General features: G+C 43.0%; 1 protein-coding gene across 12 annotated transcripts in view; it reads left to right on the top strand.

Annotated features, from left to right (window-relative positions):
• The window catches only part of Ikzf1 (IKAROS family zinc finger 1), a 92,096-nt gene extending 78,554 nt beyond the window's left edge, over positions 1-13,542 (top strand). For 9 of the 12 annotated variants that reach the window (XM_076938121.1, XM_076938128.1, XM_034508844.2 and 6 more), the window contains 2 exons: positions 2,044-2,178; positions 9,491-13,542. In XM_076938121.1, coding sequence (XP_076794236.1) covers positions 2,044-2,178; positions 9,491-10,194 — 839 coding nt within the window. In that variant the 3' untranslated portion in view covers positions 10,195-13,542. The remainder of the gene's footprint in view (positions 1-2,043; positions 2,179-9,490) is intronic. The other 3 variants (XM_076938122.1, XM_034508837.2, XM_034508831.2) reach the window with 1 other exon arrangement.
• Positions 13,543-18,282: the final 4,740 nt, after the last annotated feature.

The raw sequence follows: 18,282 nt of genomic DNA, 5'->3' as shown, positions 1-18,282 counted from the left end.
GGACTTACCCCAAGACTCCACCCCACAAGGTTTCCAGCAACTCTTACTTGGATCATCTTAGAGCCAGGCCTCCAACATGTGGGCCTGTGGGGGACACTCCAGATGCAAACTGTAGCTGCCTAAATCATGTCTTGTTTCACTGTTTCACCCCTGCAACACCTGCCTTGTAAATATACAGTGAGTGCTGCTGAGTTAAGGAACATGGCATTGAGGCTCCAGAAATGGACGTTAGTGTCCAACCTGCCAGTCAACATGTATATTCCCATTCATCTCCCTCAGATCACCTCATTACCCCACAGACCTATTTAGGTTGGGTCCAGTGGTTAGAAACTGCCTAACTCAAGAGATGCAAGCTCAAGAAATGTAAGAAAAAGTTTGTTTTTCTGAACATAATCTCCTTTAGTAAAAAGGTTGAGGGACACGTGTTACACTATGCTGATATCTTCATAGGATAAGGAACTATCTCCTGAACCTCGCATGCACCAAGAACAGAGAAAAATTACTGGGCTCAGAGGTGTGGTACGGTGTCACTGAGAGATGGGGCACCTGAGAGAAGGGAACATATGCAAATGAGAATATTAGCTCGATAAATCACATATATGAATGACTTCTAGAATTAGATTTTATGACTTTCTGTATTTCCTCCTATTAATCAGAGTGGGCTGAATGTTGAGCTATTTAACAAGACACCCTCATAATTCACTGTTAACAGAATATGCCAGCGGTATGCAATTGACTATAAATGCAGGCTTTAAAGTGGAGATATAAAATGCATAAGGATCGTCTGGGCATGCAGGGTACAGAATAAGGGGCAGAAGGCTATCAGGTCATCCCAGGCAAGGGAGAAATGTAGAAGATGACAGAGTGAAGAAAGGCTGGGCCATCCGTGAATACCCATCCAAGTCTAAGCATGGTTTTAACACAAAATGTTGTGTATATTTTGTTAACATTTGATTAAACATTTCTTGTAAAAATCTATCACAAAAAAAAAAATTAATTAATTAAAACATTGGCAAGGCTAGGGTTACATGAAGATGTAGCCATGGCTCAAGTTACTCTTTGAGGAGCATGAAGATAAACTAGATAGAACCAGATAAACCTATTACCATAGGATAAGGAACTAAATCAATGGCCAGTCTAAGAAGGGAAACACTCAAGGCAAAAACAGTGTTGGAAGAGTTGATTAAAAAGTAGAAGCTGAGCCGGGCAGTGGTGGCGCATGCCTTTAATCCCAGCACTTGGGAGGCGGAGTCAGTTGAATTTCTGAGTTTGAGGCCAGCCTGGTCTACAGAGTGAGTTCCAGGACAGCCAGGGCTACAGAGAAACCCTGTCTCGAAAAATCAAAAAAATAAAAACAAAAAAATAAAAAAAGGAAAATATAAAAGTAGAAGCTGATCACTTTACACTCTCAGCTCCTGGGGAATGAAGGGATTATATATTTTAGAAGTCCCTGCCTTGCAAACTAGATGTCCAATAGATGAGACCATGCAGGAGACAGTGGTGGTACCTTCACTTATGGGCAGGGGGAGTTGGTATAGAAAAGGAGATAGATTGAGCTAACCTTTATGTCTGCATTTCCCTTAACGAATGCTCAGCTTCCTACCCTGTGCAACTGCTACGTGGTCATTAGGCATTTGCTGTCTGGTTGGGAACTGTTCCCTATATAGTTGTGACTTCAGACCCTTTGTCCATTTCTGGACCTGATGATATTTGGTTCTCATGGTTATTGTTGAAGTTGGTTAAGGCAATTTTGACAAAGGACCCTCCAAAGTAACACAGTTAATTCACTGTAATCCAGTCTTGCATGGTAGACAAGCAGCTTGTTATTTTGGTCTTAGGGATAATGTGGGTTGAACAGCTGGAGGCTGGGATGCTAGCAGGTGTCTAGTCATTGTCGTTGCTGCAGCTGGTTCTGCCAGGGGCTGGCGCATGAGGAAACTGCTCTTGTTGGCACTTTATGCATGTGTGGTTAACATTGGATACAGCAGTATCTCGAAGTGCAAGTATTTCTAAACTAGCCTCTCTAACTGTCTTTGACTTTAGTCATTAAGGAAGAAACTAACCACAGCGAGATGGCAGAAGACCTGTGCAAGATAGGATCAGAGAGGTCCCTTGTTCTGGACAGGCTGGCAAGCAACGTCGCCAAACGTAAGAGCTCTATGCCTCAGAAATTTCTTGGTAAGAGTTAAATGTTTGCTGTCTCTTAATATAAAACTATGTGGGTGTTCTAGACAAATAAAAGTTATTTGAAAGTAGAGGAAAAGAAAAAATCTCCTTTTTGGAAAAAAGAAAGCTTAATATTTCTTAAATACTGTAGAATGTTTTGCTAATAATTTTCTTCAAACTGACAAACCTTTTACCAGGAATTAGTTAGGGTGTCATGGCATCTGGAGCCTTTGGTATGATGTTTCTGTGGCCACTCTGACAATGGTTAGATCAATTGTTTCTGAGCTTCAAATCCCATTTTCCCAGGGAGCTCATTTACCACTCCCCTCCAGGAACCATGAGGGCTAACAGGAACCAGAGATGAGCCCCTCGGAGGACAGTGAAGGAGTGCAGCTACAGTTGCTGTTATGATCACTGAATCCTTACCTCTCCTTGATACTATGTGGATAATGCAGAAAGAGTGAGCTGTTCATGAGGCACTGTTGTCTATAGTAGATCATAGACAAGAATCTTGTGCCTGCCAGCTAAGGAAGACACTGCAAGGACAAGGATGAGGCAGATGCCTGCATGGCATCAGGAGCCTCAGAGGCAGGCTTTAGGTCAGAACAGAGACACTCGTTAACTTTATGGGAACAACATGGGAGACATGACCCAACATTCCCAAGCCTGGGTTCTATTCTTTGTGTGTCTCATAAGGCAATTGGGAACATAAAAATGCCCCCACAGATATAAAAAAAAAAAATTTAGAAGCCCTCAGTAGGAAGGTCAGCTACTATCATTGTCAAGAAAGGAAATCTTATATCCAAGAAATAAAAAGTAACGTGTTTGAGAAGCTGAGGTGGACGTTGGGAAAGGGGCAGGACTTCAGCACCATGCCATACAGAGAGTGAAGAAGTCATGGAGTCTAGGCAGACAAGGAAAAATTACCTGGTGATGGGAGACGGCACGAGTATGGGTAGTAATCAAAAGAGAATGCTTTGGTAAAAAAGGAATGGAGGGTAGGGCTGGTGAAGGAAACTGGCTTCCCTTCCTTAGTGTGCCATTTGCAGAAAAAATGAGGCCAAGTGTGGAAAATAAGAGTTCAGGGTTTGATGTAATTGTTTTCAGAATGCCACCCTGGTAAGGCTAGCCTATGAAAGCTGTGCTACAGAGGACATGCAAATAAACAATTGGTGACATGCACACCTTTACACCAGGGTACCTACATTGAGGCAGAAAGACCCAGGTCAGGTTCTAGGAGTTCAGAAGAAGGAGGAGAAGACTGATAGAAAACAAAACAGAAACCACTTATTGGAAATATCATTCATAGACTTGTCTCTGTGTATGTGAGCCTCTGAAGCAAAAGAATGAAGGAGACCTCATTTCCTGATCAAAGAGAGAGGGAATCTTGGTCAAGGAACCAGCTGTTCGGTAGCTGAGGCTTTAGAAAGTATGAGGTGGAGGGTCCCTATCTTCTCCCTGGGGAGTGCACAGAAGACAGGAACCATGGAGAGAGTCTGCTGGGCTATCTGGGAGAGATGAAGCGGCAAATGTGTTCAAGGGTTGTGAAGAGTAACTGACCTCAGGAGGCAGGGTGTGACTTCCTCTTTCCGATTAGGAACCTGAAGAATGCCACATGCTTTAGTACTGAGCATCTACAATGCCTTTAGGCTTCAGGAGACTTCCAACCAAACGGAGCATCTGAAATTTTACCATGGCTCTCCTGGGTGAATGGGCATTGTCTTGATTCACACGCTCTGTGGGAAACGGATCCACAAAACTGATGAAGCAATGCTGAGAGGGGAGAGCAATCTCCAGGGGAGAGGTTAAACATAGGAGGAAGTGGCCTTGTGGGAACAGGAGGACCAGGATAGCAGAAGTGAAGTGTGCAAGGAAGGACTCCGAGCAGCTGTGCTCTGTTGGTGTTCCCCCAGAGGTGATTGGCAGTTCAGGGACTAACCAGTGCCTCTTCCTGCTCTCACTCTGCCTTCCTCTCGGTGCTATATGATGACATTCCTGTCCACCCTTCCTATTTCTGTGTCACAGTTTCTCTCTAAAATGAAGAGAGATGGACCTTTAAGGATGCTCTCCACATTTAGGATAATATACTATTGTGTACCTGAGATGATTGATAGCTAGGAAGAGTTTTGGTAGAAGTATTTGATGTTTTTCAGATAACCAAATGCAACAACCAGAAATTACCAGTATTAAATTAGAAGAACATCATGGTAGATATCTTACACACACACACACACACACACGTATGTATATATATATATATATACATATATATATATATATATTTCAGTGGACAGGATTAATGACAGGTGGATTACAATATAGAGATGTGAAGTAAATGCCTTTTAAGTTCCTGAATGTGCCACCTCGGAAAGATTGCAACTGTTCTTCCTTGTGATAGAGGTGTTGGTTTTCTTCCCCTCCTCCCATGTATTGCTAGAAAATAAGTTCACAGCGACCATGGCATATTCAACGTGTCTTAAACTTTAAGAAGTAATGGGTCCTCAAATAAATATTCACTCCCAAAGGGATTCTGCTTTTTAGAAAGAATTACTGTCAGAAAAAAAATTATTATAAAAAATTATTTTAAAAACACTTTTATTGCTTTTATCTTTACATTGTACATCTCTATTCACATTCTATTCAAAAATTACTATTCTTACATAATTTAGATATTCATCACTATATATTTTAACAGGTTACAGAGTCAGACCCAGGTCTCTTAGGACCATTTCCATTTATTTTGATTAATCCCTTCATTGAATAGACTTTACATTCAAACACCCTTGTAGACATTCTGTCTCCATCACTGCTTTGAGTTTGAGAATGTCATCTGTTACCTTTGTATAGTAACCCCAGGACTGTGTGGCCTCGGCCACTCTTCCTTCTCTGGCATTGGCAGATCTTTCCCTGGTGCCTGATGGCAATGCTTGCTGAATCATGTGGGTGCCAAGTCCACCTGATTTTTTTTTCTTTAATGAAAATCAATGATCCTCAGACTATATTTAATGATTTTAATTTTCTCCCAAAATATGTAGTGTTCTTCCCTTGAACCTAAGTAAACCATCATCAGTAAGAAGCATTTTGGTGTTTTAAAATCTAGATGAAATGTAGCCTTTAAAACTGGGAGGTTCTTCTTCCTTGTCCTTTGGAAACATTCCTTTACATAAATACCAATTGTTCTGTCTTTTAGGACCTCTATTCAAGAGAGCTGGTTGTCCTTAGATTGGATAAATTGTCTCCCATGTCTGTTAGCATTTTGCTATTTTAATTCTTTGTCTTTTTAAGTTTATTTACTGTTATTTTGTATTTTCCCTGCTTTGAGTTCCTTGCAATTTTTATTCTAGTGTTTGCTATTTCTAACTCACATAGTAAGTATGTATTGAATTGGGCTTCATTTTAGTTCCTGAGATCTAAAATCTTCCTCTATTCTGGTTTTTTTTTTTTTTTTTTTTTTTTTTTTTTTTTTTTTTTTTTTTTTTTTTTGTATTGTCTTTGACTGCTTTCATATTCTCAAAATTAAAATAGCTAAAACTTAAAAAAAAATTTTTTTTACTCCAAGTCATGAAGTAATTATGCTTCATTTCTCCTCTTCCTGGAATTAAGTTTCTTTTTCCCCTAGGATGGACTTACTGGTCTGTCTTACTTCCTTTCTTGCCAAACAATATTTTCCCTGTAACCATGGTATTTCTTTTCATCCTGCTCATTCTACTTGGTCTAATGTGGCTTGACTGACATTTCAGCGTTCTTCCCATTGTATCTGAGACTTTTCCTATGAGAATTATGCTTTTTTAAATCCTGAAAGAATGCCAAGGATGGTGTTGGGAGAGTTCAGGTGAGGCCAAGTACAACTTTTGTTTAAAATATTCCCCTTTGAGAGCTCTCTCACAGTTTTCAGATTAAGTTAAAGCTCTAAACCAGCAGATAATGCCTTCTGTCCTCCACAAGGGACTTCTCAGGGCTTCACTTCCCCTGAAGTACAACTCATCAAGGCCTTTGCTTCTGTGCAGGGGAGCCAGCCCACATGCAAAGGTCTCTGATATCATGTGCTGCCTGCAAGTGGAACTTTCAGCTTCATGATCAAAAAAGAGGAGGACAGAAATTCAGCCCATTGGAACTTTCTGTCAGTGTGAGGGTTGGGAGAAAATGCTGAGAATGTTATTGATGCCATTTGTTTCTAGAAGTGACATTACCCAAAGCTTTGTCAAGTCTCAGGCAAGAAGTTTCTGGGCCTTTCCTTGGTCATAGATAGATGGATGTAAAGTAGAAATCAGTAGAAGACAGATAGATGCATGGATGGATGAGTAAGTGTGTGGGTGGGAGGGAAGGAGGGAGGGAAGGATGAATGGATGGATGGGATAGATGATAGATGGATGGAATAGATAGGTGGATAATAGATAGATAGATAGATAGATAGATAGATAGATAGATAGATAGAAGGGATAGATGGTAGATGGATGAGATAGATAGGTAGATGGATAAATTAGACAAGATAGATAGATAGATAGATAGATAGATAGATAGATAGATAGATAGATAGATTTCAGTGGGGGCACTCGGGACTTTTAATACATGGGCAGAGAAATTCTATGGGTAGATTTGTCACATCATACTCATCTAGAATGTTTATCGCTTTCTTTACAACATCTACTTGTTGAAACTATGTTCTTGAAACAGCAGGCTTCAATAGTTGCTTAGAAAACCACAGAACCACAACTCTGGGGAGAAACAGGAAAGTACCACCTTTGGTGAAAGAACACACACTCATCCAGCTAACAGAACTGGGCACCAGGCCACACCCTCCTCCATTGCTAGGGTTTGGTAGCAAATGAAATGTAAGGCCAAGAATGAGTTCCTTGTATCCATGTATCTAGATACGTAATCACCTTGATTTAAAAACAAAAACAAAACCTCCCCCCTTGAGTGGAGAAATTCTTCTGTGTTTCTTCTATCCACTACACGTGGCTTTTGCTCTGTCCAGTTTCTGAGAGTGTGTAACTAGACACTAACAAGTTTTCTTTCTACAGTCTGAGGATCGTTGTATGTCATTACCAGACTATGTGCTGGTTCTGACATGAGTAGATGAAAGCAAATAAAATCAAGCCACTGTGTGGTGCCCACCCAGAAGATGAAGAAACGCAATGCAAAGAAAGACACTCAGTCAGGAGAAATGTATTCCAGGGCTACTATTAATAGTCACTGATTTTTTTTCCAAGGACTGTGGGTAGATTTATGAATTGTGGAATGTTTTTCCTGCTGTAGACAAAGAGTTTGGGGGAAGTGATGACCTCAGTGCTGGCATGAAGGACACTGGGATCATCTACCACTACCCCATCAGCTACCTTCAGGTACCACCCTGTGCAGCTCAGTCTGTTGTCTCACTGTGGCTGGGGAGTTCACCTTCTTTAGACCCTTTATCAGTGCCCCTTTTTATTTGAATAAAGTCAGTCTAGTCTAAGGTTCCAGTATATGATCCCAGCTGCACTTGGACATTGCCTATGTCCCCAGAGAGCTCTGTATGCCCCCAAGAAATCTGTCCCCTCAGGACCTTCACTGCCTCTGTCTCCAGCTGTAAGATACAAAAAGCCCCAGCTGGCTCTTACGAGATGAGAAACCTGTGACACTCTGATAGTAAGCCTTCCTGTGCTCCTGGGATTTCACAGATGGGGATGGAGTCTAAGGTCACCATTTAGTGTGTATCTCCCCTGCTAGCTGTGTGTATCCAAGGATTCATCCCAAGGATACATATGTATCCATTCTCACTGGCTTTCCCTTTAGTCCCACTGTTGAGCCAGACATATCAAAGAGAGGAAAAAGGCATTGTGGGAGGTGAGGGGTAAAAGTGCATCTGATTTTATAGGCTTCCTCATGCCACTGAGAGGGTACTCAGTGACAACCCCTGCCAATAGGAATATAAACTATCAATTTACTGAACGAACTTCCTGTATGGTCATGATTTCATGTTATGCTTGACACCAATGTATTTAGAAAATAAATCTTTACGGAAATTCATTTTGTTGCATTATAAAACATTTTACTCCAAAACTAATTATCTGACGCCAAATCTAGTCTCAACTTCTACTAGTGCCAGGGAAGATTTGTGTTAGCCAGATTTTCCATTATGATAGGGAAATATCTGAGATCTTCAATTTGTAAAAAAGAAGAAGCTTGACGTACAGCCTTGGAAGATCCCTTTCCATGATTGATTGATCCTGTTGTGCTGACTCTGTGGCAAGGCAGCACAAGAAGGTCGTAGAGTGGAAATGTTTGTCTTGTAGCTGTGAAGCAAAAGAGAAATATATGGGGTCAGAGTTGCAAGATCCCCTTGAGAATATAGTCCCCACAATCTAAGGTCTTCCCATTAAGCCCTTCTTCCCTAAAAAGTCCAGAACCTCCCAACAGCATGACCCTGGGTAGACACTAACTAGGCTTCTTTAACATTGTGATAAAACACTGTTATCTACAAATGGGTTCAGCCATAATCATAGCTATCCTGGGATACATCTAGTTCACTAGCCACAGGTTAGACAATACCTGAAAACCAGGGACCTTTAGGAACATTGAAGGTCCAGACAGTAGCAGAGTTTATGTCCTAGAAGCTAATCATACGAGAACATACGTTTCTTGGGTCCCAGGTCTGATCACTACTGACTTCTCCTTTCTGTTCATCTTTAGTATTAGATGTGTTTGTAAACAGTAAGTGAATGGTGCCCACCTCCCAGCCTGCTCAAATACATTTTCTCTGTTTCCTGCTTCTGCTGAGCTAATCCATCACTGCCAATTATGAGGAAAGGATGCATACAATTATGTTTAAGTATTCCTTCTACTTCATCATGCATTGGAACCTATCCACTGTTGAAATATTTATAAGAAATATATAGTTTATTATAAATAACATGTAACCATGTTTTGAGTACTTTTTTAGATTAGTAAAATGATAAATGTAAAATAGTATCTTAAATTTATTAAATATCATTAATTCATGGATGCACTTTTAATTAGGTAATATTAGGATAAATTAAACAGTGTTTATTTAGAACACTCTTTTAAAATATTTAAATTAAATATAATAGTATTAACTTTATCATACTTAATGAAAGATGGGATTTACCCATGTGAAATATGCCCTGTTTAGGCTGACATGGATAATCTTTAGTTTCTTATTCATTAATGGGTAAATAGGACTTCTTGAAGAACCTACCATAGTAAGTCCCTGGGCAAGATGGCTCCTTATCCCTCCTGAGCCCTGTCAGATGTATCCTGTCGCTGTGACACTAGAACGCCTTCCTGGGTATAGATCTCATTCATGGCCATCTAATTCCCACAGGAGACAAGTGCCTGTCAGACATGCCCTATGACAGTGCCAACTATGAGAAGGAAGAGATGATGACATCCCAAGTGATGGACCAGGCCATCAACAATGCCATCAACTACCTGGGGGCTGAGTCTCTGCGACCATTGGTGCAGACACCCCCCGGTAGCTCCGAGGTGGTGCCGGTCATCAGCTCTATGTACCAGCTGCACAAGCCCCCCTCAGACGGCCCCCCACGGTCCAACCATTCAGCACAGGACAGCGCCGTGGAGAACTTGCTGCTGCTGTCCAAGGCTAAGTCTGTGTCATCAGAGCGGGAGGCCTCACCGAGCAACAGCTGTCAAGACTCCACGGATACAGAGAGCAACGCGGAGGAACAGCGCAGCGGCCTCATCTACCTAACCAACCACATCACCCCGCATGCACGCAACGGGCTAGCTCTCAAGGAGGAGCAGCGCGCCTACGAGGTGCTGAGGGCAGCCTCAGAGAACTCGCAGGATGCCTTCCGTGTGATCAGCATGAGTGGCGAGCAGCTGAAGGTGTACAAGTGCGAACACTGCCGTGTGCTCTTCCTGGATCACGTCATGTACACCATCCACATGGGCTGTCATGGCTTCCGGGATCCCTTTGAGTGTAACATGTGTGGTTATCACAGCCAGGACAGGTACGAGTTCTCATCCCATATCACGCGGGGGGAGCATCGCTACCACCTGAGCTAAACCCAGCCAGGCCCCACTGAAGCACAAAGATAGCTGGGTATGCCTCCTTCCCAGCAGCTGGACCCACAGCGGACAATGTTGGGAGTGGATTTGCAGGCAGCATTTGTTCTTTTACGTTGGTTGTTCGGCATTTGATTTGTGTTTAGAAGACAAGTTTTTAATGTTAGCGACAGGATTGCATTGCGTCAGGAACATTCAGAACACCCATCCTTCTAGACGGTTTTGTTGACTGCTAGCTGAGATTTCCCTGATATGTGGCTTCCTAACATTCTCTCCCACCCACCCCACCCCCAAAACAGAGCCTGAATCTTCAGAGAATTGTTGAATAAAATAACAATCCAAGTAGGAGCAAGGTGGATCTTGCCCTAAACAGAGTTTATGCCACAAAGATTCTCCAAATCCTCTAAAGGAGCACAGCCACTGGGGTTGAGTCCTCTCAGGGAGCTCTGCAGGTGAGCCAGAGGACCAGATCTAAGGCAGCTGGAGAGGAGCAGGGACATCAGCTGTGCAGAGACCAGGGACAAAGGCTGAACTTTGAAAGATACTATTAAGTCATATACTGCATGGCAATCTGGTGTCTGGACAAGTTGTGCAAGGTGCTGAAGGGAAGGGATTGGAGAGCCTTGCAGACTCCTGCATTTGCCTGATCACACTCAGCCTCCTAAGGGTTTGTTGCCCAGTAAGATGAGCTCAGTGCTCTTGTGATCATTTTTCTCCCATCCAGTTAATGGCCCTAAAGCTCATCACTATATTTTAGAACCCAATCCTGAAATTGAAACCTTATTTTAAACTTCTGATACTGTAAAACCTGTTGGAAGCCAAAGCTTTCTTTCATGCCCCATCCTCAGTTATCTTGGTTCCTGTTCTTCCCTGGGCTGATAGTACCAGGACCTGTTATTCCATGAAAGTACAACCCATCCTTCACTTCAACTGAATCCCTGTTCTGATTATAGCTATGGACTCGGCTATCTTGAAAAATGTCTTTCCCTACTCTTGTCATTTTGTTTGAAAACCTATAAGACCATTATTCAGAATGACCATTTTTAGATGGAGGAAATATATGAGCCCAGCAACTCAGTGGCTAAAACACAAAATATCCATGCTTTTAAACAAAATTTTTAAATATTCCAAAGCTCTCTAGTATAAACACCAAGTTGCATATGTTTCACATACATAGGACACAGGACCATGCAACCTTTATCAAGTAGAGGTATTAGAATGTTGTGATGTTTGAAGCACAGTATGACCAGTACATGTTCCCGGGGAAGAATGCCCACCATATATCACAGGAAGGTAGAGGTGAGATCTGGTATAGCCAGACCAAGACAGCGATGTCACGCTGAAGCCAAGTCAGTTAGCTGGAGATTCTCAACAGAAAGGCCTCTCTTAAGAGACAGTATTAGGGTTGTTACCCTACGCCACCTCAACAAAACAAAAAGCTTATAATTGTACATGTTTACAGCACTATTTTCACAGAAGCTTTCTGAGGTGATTCCAAAGAACTGGAGGGGAGATGGTTTATAACAGCTCTTGAGCTAAAACGGCGCTCACTCTCAGCTCTCCTGACATGTAGGGCTTGATTACCATTGGTGGGGATTGTTCTGTGAACTGTGACCCGCGTAGTACTACTACCCCTGGTCACTCCCCAGTAGATACCAGGAGCATTCTAGCTGATACCCAAAACTGTCTTCCCAGGTGTCCCATGGGAGCAAACCACTGAAAAGTATGGAAATTTTCCAAAATTAAAAAGCACTTGATGCCTTTCCCAGTCAGCAGCCTCAAGCTGTGCTTGTGTCTTTGGGATGCTGATGAATTCTATAAATGAGCATTCGCAAAAGCACCTCAAATGCTTCTGAGGTCAAGTGCAGGGACAGCGCGCACAACGGCATGGCTCTTAAGTATGTTTCTTTGTTTCCAGAACAATGGCATTTTGAAAGTGAAAGTAAAGTTACAAATATAAGGATTTACACTGAGTGAAAGGAGACCGTGAGGAACTATAGCTGTGAACGGCTTTTGTTCAATATGCAGTTACAGGTCAGACTGGCCTTACCCAAATTCACATAGTACAGGTCAAAATCTTCCAAGGCTACAATTTGCTGGCAGCTTTTGCTCACTCTCGTCCTTAGCCATGGGAGCCATTAAGTATGGTCCAAGGAAGATGGCTTCGAACCTTACCCCAGTCCCCTCCCTTGCCACTGGTATTCAGAGGTTAAAACAGAATTGTAAATAGTGGCTTCAGGAGATGTTTTTTAGAATGCTTTGCCCCTTCCTCTCACTGCCTTTTTTAGCCAATATAAATGTCTATTTGCACACCTTTTGTTGTGGTTTTATATTGTAACAGCATTTTTTTGAAACTATTGTATTTAAGATAAGGTTTCATATTATGTCCACAAGTAATTAAATTATGTTTGAAGGTGGCTATATTCTGTATCAAAAGTTGATGATGTTTTTCTTTAGCTGGTAAAGTAGGGTTTTGCATGACCTCACTTTTTGTTCTGTGGTTTGTTCTGTTGTATGATGTGTGTCTTGAGTACTGCTGTGTAATGAAGCGTGCTGAGATTTCATTGCCCTCAATGTTGTGTTTTAAGTAGCTATCAGAGGCAAGAGGGTTCCTAAGAACAGGCTGACCTGTTGGTGACAGCTGGCAATCACATTTCTCATTCCTTCTCCTCCCTGTTACCCCAGCTTCCTGTCCCAGGTCCCTTCTGTGATTCATACCTTAGTGTGTGTGTGTGTGTGTGTGTGTGTGTGTGTGTGTGTGTGTGTGTGTATGTGTCTGTCTGTCTATCTATCCGTCCTGGTGAAATTCAGGAGCATCATTATGTTACCATTGCATTATCACCAAGGGTGTGGCTCAGCACCAGTTGCTTTAGATACCAGCACGCTCTGTTTTCAATTTAGAAATAGCCACATAATAAAACGTTAGTCTTCAGTGAGAAGCAGAGGTGCTTGTTATAAAAATGGGGGTTTGTTTATGCTTTTGTTACATTTTGTGCTCTTTTCTTCTTTTGTTTGGTTTTGACTGAATTGTGACCCTTGCCAAAAAAAAAAAAAAAAGAACTGAATTTATGTAGACATATCATGACATACCATCTATTTCTCTGTCAGTTACAGCAATAAGAATGGATAAACTCTAAATTCTAGCTCTCCCAAATTGAACATCCATGTTCTTTATATGGTTTTTCTTTCTTTAAGGTGAACCACAATTAGACTTGAGATGTACAGCCATCCAAAACCAGGAAGCTCATGTGCATCTGGTGCTACGGCACTCACTGTGAATACGTGTGACCAGATGTTAATATGCTATATTGTTTCCAGTCCTTTTTAATATACTTTTTTATGATGTTGTGTGTGGTTAAGTTTTCCTGTATCACTACCACTTCAGATCTTCACCTGATAGGTACATGGAAGTGTAAGAAAATGCAGCCATCTCTGCAGCCCTGACTCTAGCATAATGTTGACTGATCTCTGTTTAGCTGGGAACAAATGGTTTCCACTGGGAGTGTAGAGTATCCTTTTGTACACATTTTGTCTTAGATCACTATAGAAGATCACTACAAAACAAATAAATTCTACAAATACTCTGTCTGCCCCATCCAGTGAAGTCCACACACAAGCATAAAACAAACCCCAGCCATTGTAGAGTCTGCTGTAGCCTCTCTGAGACCAGGAGGTGAGGAGATCAAGCCTTGAAACAAGAAGTGTGAGCAGATACACAGGAAGAGGAACAGCTAGTTAGCTCAGCTAGCCAGCTAGGGAGTCACTGGTAAGCCTCTGGACCTCAGCATCGTGGTGGTGTCAGAAGAGGAGTGACCAAGAATGACAGACAGAATGACAGTTTTCATGCCCTGCCTTTCATTCCTTTCCATTTTAAACAAACACAGCAATTATTCTCAGCATGACTTTCTGACACCGTGGAGCAAGGCTTTCTCTTTCATTTATCTGCTTCACTTTGGAAGAGATTGTCAGAAAACTGCTGCAGACTTCACATCTAAGGAGTATGTAAATGTAAACACTGGGCTGTTTTCCATGTGAGCCTGGAATGAGCACCAAGGGATAGGAGAGAGGTCCAAGGTCCCTGACCCCATTTCCAGTATTTCTCAGTCATATTTTGACTAGAGGAATTCAGATTTCTGTCAACAGAATATGTTATGGAAGTTCTGTGACTCCTTAGTTAAACCTCCTTGCCTTCTTTAACCCCATTCCGATTCTCAAGAAACAAATCTTTGGGCACCAGGGATATGACTCAGCTGGTACAATACCCATCTCAAATGCCCAGTGCCCTGGGGCTCAATCTCCACACACTGGGTTTGGTGGCAAATACTTGTAATCCCAGTGTTTTGAGAAAGGGGCAGGAGTTGAAAGAGGTCTTTGGATCCACAGGGAGTTCAAGGGCAGCCTTGGATACCTGACTCCCTGTTTCATAAAAAGAAAGAAATAAAACTCTGGCTGTCTCTGAAAGTTGCCTTTTGTCATGGCTTCAACTAAGACACAGAGCTAGGAGCCAAAGAGGTAGAAAATTGAGCAATTAGTGAAAGGCTTGGAGGAAGTTCTCAAATGACCAAAGTGGGAACTCCGGGTTCCTCCATCATTCTGGAAACTTCTGGCTCTTTCTCTGCACTAGTACCCAAAGCAGCAACCAACTGGCATAGCCCCCATGCAGAGGTGAGGTCAAGTGTTGCTGTTGCCACACAGTAACACTTGTGTCTTTTCCCAGGCTACTCCCTCCACCTAGCACACATACTACCTCTCCGGAATCCCAAAGGGATTCCCGTGGCCCCTAGAATAGCACTGCTTTAGCAGCCTCATACCCTTTGGCGTCTCTATTCCACTATTAACCTCCACCCTGACTGAACCTACTCTGGAATTAGCACACAAAAGGCCCAGCCTCCAGTTCATCAGTTCATACAGCCCTGCCAGGTATTAGGACTGTGTCCCAAACTGGTATCTCAGAAGCATCTCAAACCCTATTCTATCTCATCCCTATTGTTCAGTTGCAGCTTCCAGAGATCACTTACTGAATATTCTGGAATGGAAAGTATTCATGGGACAACCCCCATCCCCAGCTGTGAGGTGTGTGTGCGGCCAGTCCTCCAGTACATGAAGCAAATAATCAGACAATGCTAGTTCACTAAAAGCCAGTTAGAGCCAGGACTCTCCCAAGCCAGGGCTCACAGTTGCCTGGATAGAGGAACAATGTCTTCCTACAAATGGTCTGAAACAGCTTAGACACAGGCAAAGGAATCAGGTGAGAAGTCGAGATGTTCATTTTGCTACTCTCAAAAGCCCAGCTTCCATGTGTGACCACCCTGCAAAAGCAAGCACAATGGAAGATGCACATAGCCTAACCCTCAGGACCTCAGCAGTTCCCCTGGTGGACAGCTTTGACATCCTACCTGGCTTGTATATACTACAAAGACAAAAGACCACATGCCAACCATAGTGGGTTTCCCTAGCTCCATCCTAAATGATGTGATTTTCTGTGACTGTGGGCCTCCCGCCTCCTGAGTCCCATTACTGTGGTCCAACCATTTCGGGGTTTCAAAAGTGATTTGTGAAAATGAGGACCTGATCAAGTTACTGTCCCTACCCACAGATCATCAGTGATTACACCGAAGTTTCAAAGCAGAGTATATTTTCCTCATTTGGGAACATGGGGGTTAGAGGTGCTTTGCCCTAGAAGGTGTCCCTCTTGGCATGTTGCTAAGAGTATGGTCTGGTCCTTAAGAACAGGATTCTGGATACCACCAAGTCTGTGTTTGAATGTCTGCACTGTAGGCTGTAGATATGCAACAGTGGACACATGACTTAACCTTTCCAAGATCTCTTTCCTCATCACTGATGGCTGGAAAGGTGGAGGCTAAAGCTAGTTACATCTGACAAAATGTGAGCACTGGGCCTGGGTCACTCAAATATTCCATTCTGACTTTTTTATATACTATCCTTTCCCTCTTATTTTATCTCTATGACAACTAGGCAAGCCAGCAGTTCCTCTGTATTCCCATCTCAGAGACGCAATAGCTGAAGTGAGGAAGCAACAAGCCTCTCCTCCCTTGATAAGGCCCCAATCTTTACAATTTCACTGGGAGTTGCAGGGTAATGCCCCACTGGACACATGAAAGACAGCATCTGGGAGGTCAAGTCTCACAAAAAGATGGTGCTGGGCAGAGGTAGATATGGTGCAGGTGCTAGCTCAGGCCCCTTCTCTACCTGGCTCCTACTCCATTCTAGAATGTTCCTTTTCAAGAAAAAGTGGATATGATCTGATTGTCTTGAATTACAGTGTTACTCTTAGAAAGAAAGGGAAATACCTGTAACCTATAAACCTGCCTTCAAAGCAGCCCTCAGCCTGGTCATCACCATATTGTCCCACAGGTTGCATGTCACATCAGTTTCTCAGTCTTGCCTTTATAAAGAGTCACTATCCCCAAGACTTGCCCCAACACAACAAGGCAAGTGGCACAGGACCATGATCCAGAGCCAAATAGAAAAAAAAAAAAAAAAAAAAGACATGGGTAGAGCCAGGGGTGGGGAGCCAGGTCTTGTTTAAGTATGTCGACTGTAGAATATTTCTAGAGCCTAGTGCATGGTAGGTGGACTTGGGCAGCATTGTCCACCCAAGACTTAATGAAAGCTGTGAGCTGAGCTGTACTGCAGCTGCTCTGTAGGGTAGAAAATAACAGCTCTGGGAGAAGGGAAGGGAACAGGAAGAGCTAGCAAAGGAAATGAAAATATTTGTGCATGAAGAAAGGAAAGCCAGTTGAGCAGGCATCCCCAGTTTTCATCTTCAAAATAAGAGACCAATTACAAGTCCAAAAAAGGCCAAATGAGGAAAGCAACTGAGGAAGGCCTCTGCGCCCAATGTCTAGGTTGCTCCAAATGACCTCGAAGGTCAGTTGTGAGTAGGAAGAGGTCATACAGCAGAGGTAGGCTCTGACCTCAGGCCTACATAACAAGAAGTTAGGGCTTCAGCAACACAGTGCCAGAGTTCAGCTGGTCTCAAATTCTTGGCCAGATTGTACAAAAAAAAGGGAAGACTCTTACTGGTATGTCTCCTGGCTTTTTCTAGTTTTTGTCAAGGCTAAGAACAGGAGCAAAGTGGATCCATTAACCTCTGACCCCTCCAATGACTACAGACCCTGCATGTCTGGGGAGAGGGCTGCTTATGGCAGGATGCCTTAAGCTCCAGCTCAAAGAACAAGTCTGGTGGCTCCCTGTACAGCAATGAACCCCTGGCCCATACTCCCTTTACAGTAGGCACTTGACCTAGGGCAGAGCAGATGAGCCTTGGTGACTCAGTGAATCGGCACCAAGGGAAGCAGATGTGCTCGCCATGGTCCCCAGGCACAACCAGGAACCAGCCACCAGGGGAGGAAATTTGCATAATAGGGATAATTTGGTACCAAAACTGTCCCCTAAAGTGAACTGCATGGATCTCGGTATAGTTCAACAAATTTCACTTCTTCTTTCCCATGTTTTCTCACAGCAATTAGATATGAGTAGCATGTGCAAACTTGTCCAAAGGTATGAGGGTGTTGTTTTACTTTTATTATTGTCTCTCTTGACGAGTCAGTCCCAAGTGTTTTCTCACTTTAACCCACCACTCCCTTGTGCCCAAAGTGAGTTTCTGAGCTCCCTCAGAGACCTCTCCTAGGCACATGACATGTGGGGATACCCAAATGCTCTTGCCCTGCACACAACCATGTGGTATTCCAGATTCACAAACAGCATCGGTGGTCATCTCCCTCTCTGCTGGTGTACTTGACCAATGCTGCCCCACTCTGCTGCTTCCCTAGAGCCTGTATGAGCTTCCTCACTGACATTATCCCTGTGGCTTTCTGTGGGCAGAGGGTGGACCAGTCCCAGAGTATAAAGGGTGTGTGGTTTCAGGGCTCCTCAGTTTTATTCCCCTTTCAGGCCTCCTCCTTTCGTGGTACCACCCTGATTCCCACCCACAGAGGCACAGCCCTTCTCTAACCCTTCCACGGACTCCCTATTGCCCCCATAAATTCCCACTTCTGCAAGCATCAGAAGCTATTTTTATCATTAGTTTTATAACACCTCACAGGAAGGCCACTGTGCATTCAT

Source organism: Arvicanthis niloticus, chromosome 7, assembly GCF_011762505.2.
Source record: "Arvicanthis niloticus isolate mArvNil1 chromosome 7, mArvNil1.pat.X, whole genome shotgun sequence".
In the NCBI taxonomy this organism is placed as follows: Eukaryota; Metazoa; Chordata; class Mammalia; order Rodentia; family Muridae; genus Arvicanthis; species Arvicanthis niloticus.
This window is presented reverse-complemented; position numbering and strand designations above follow the sequence as displayed.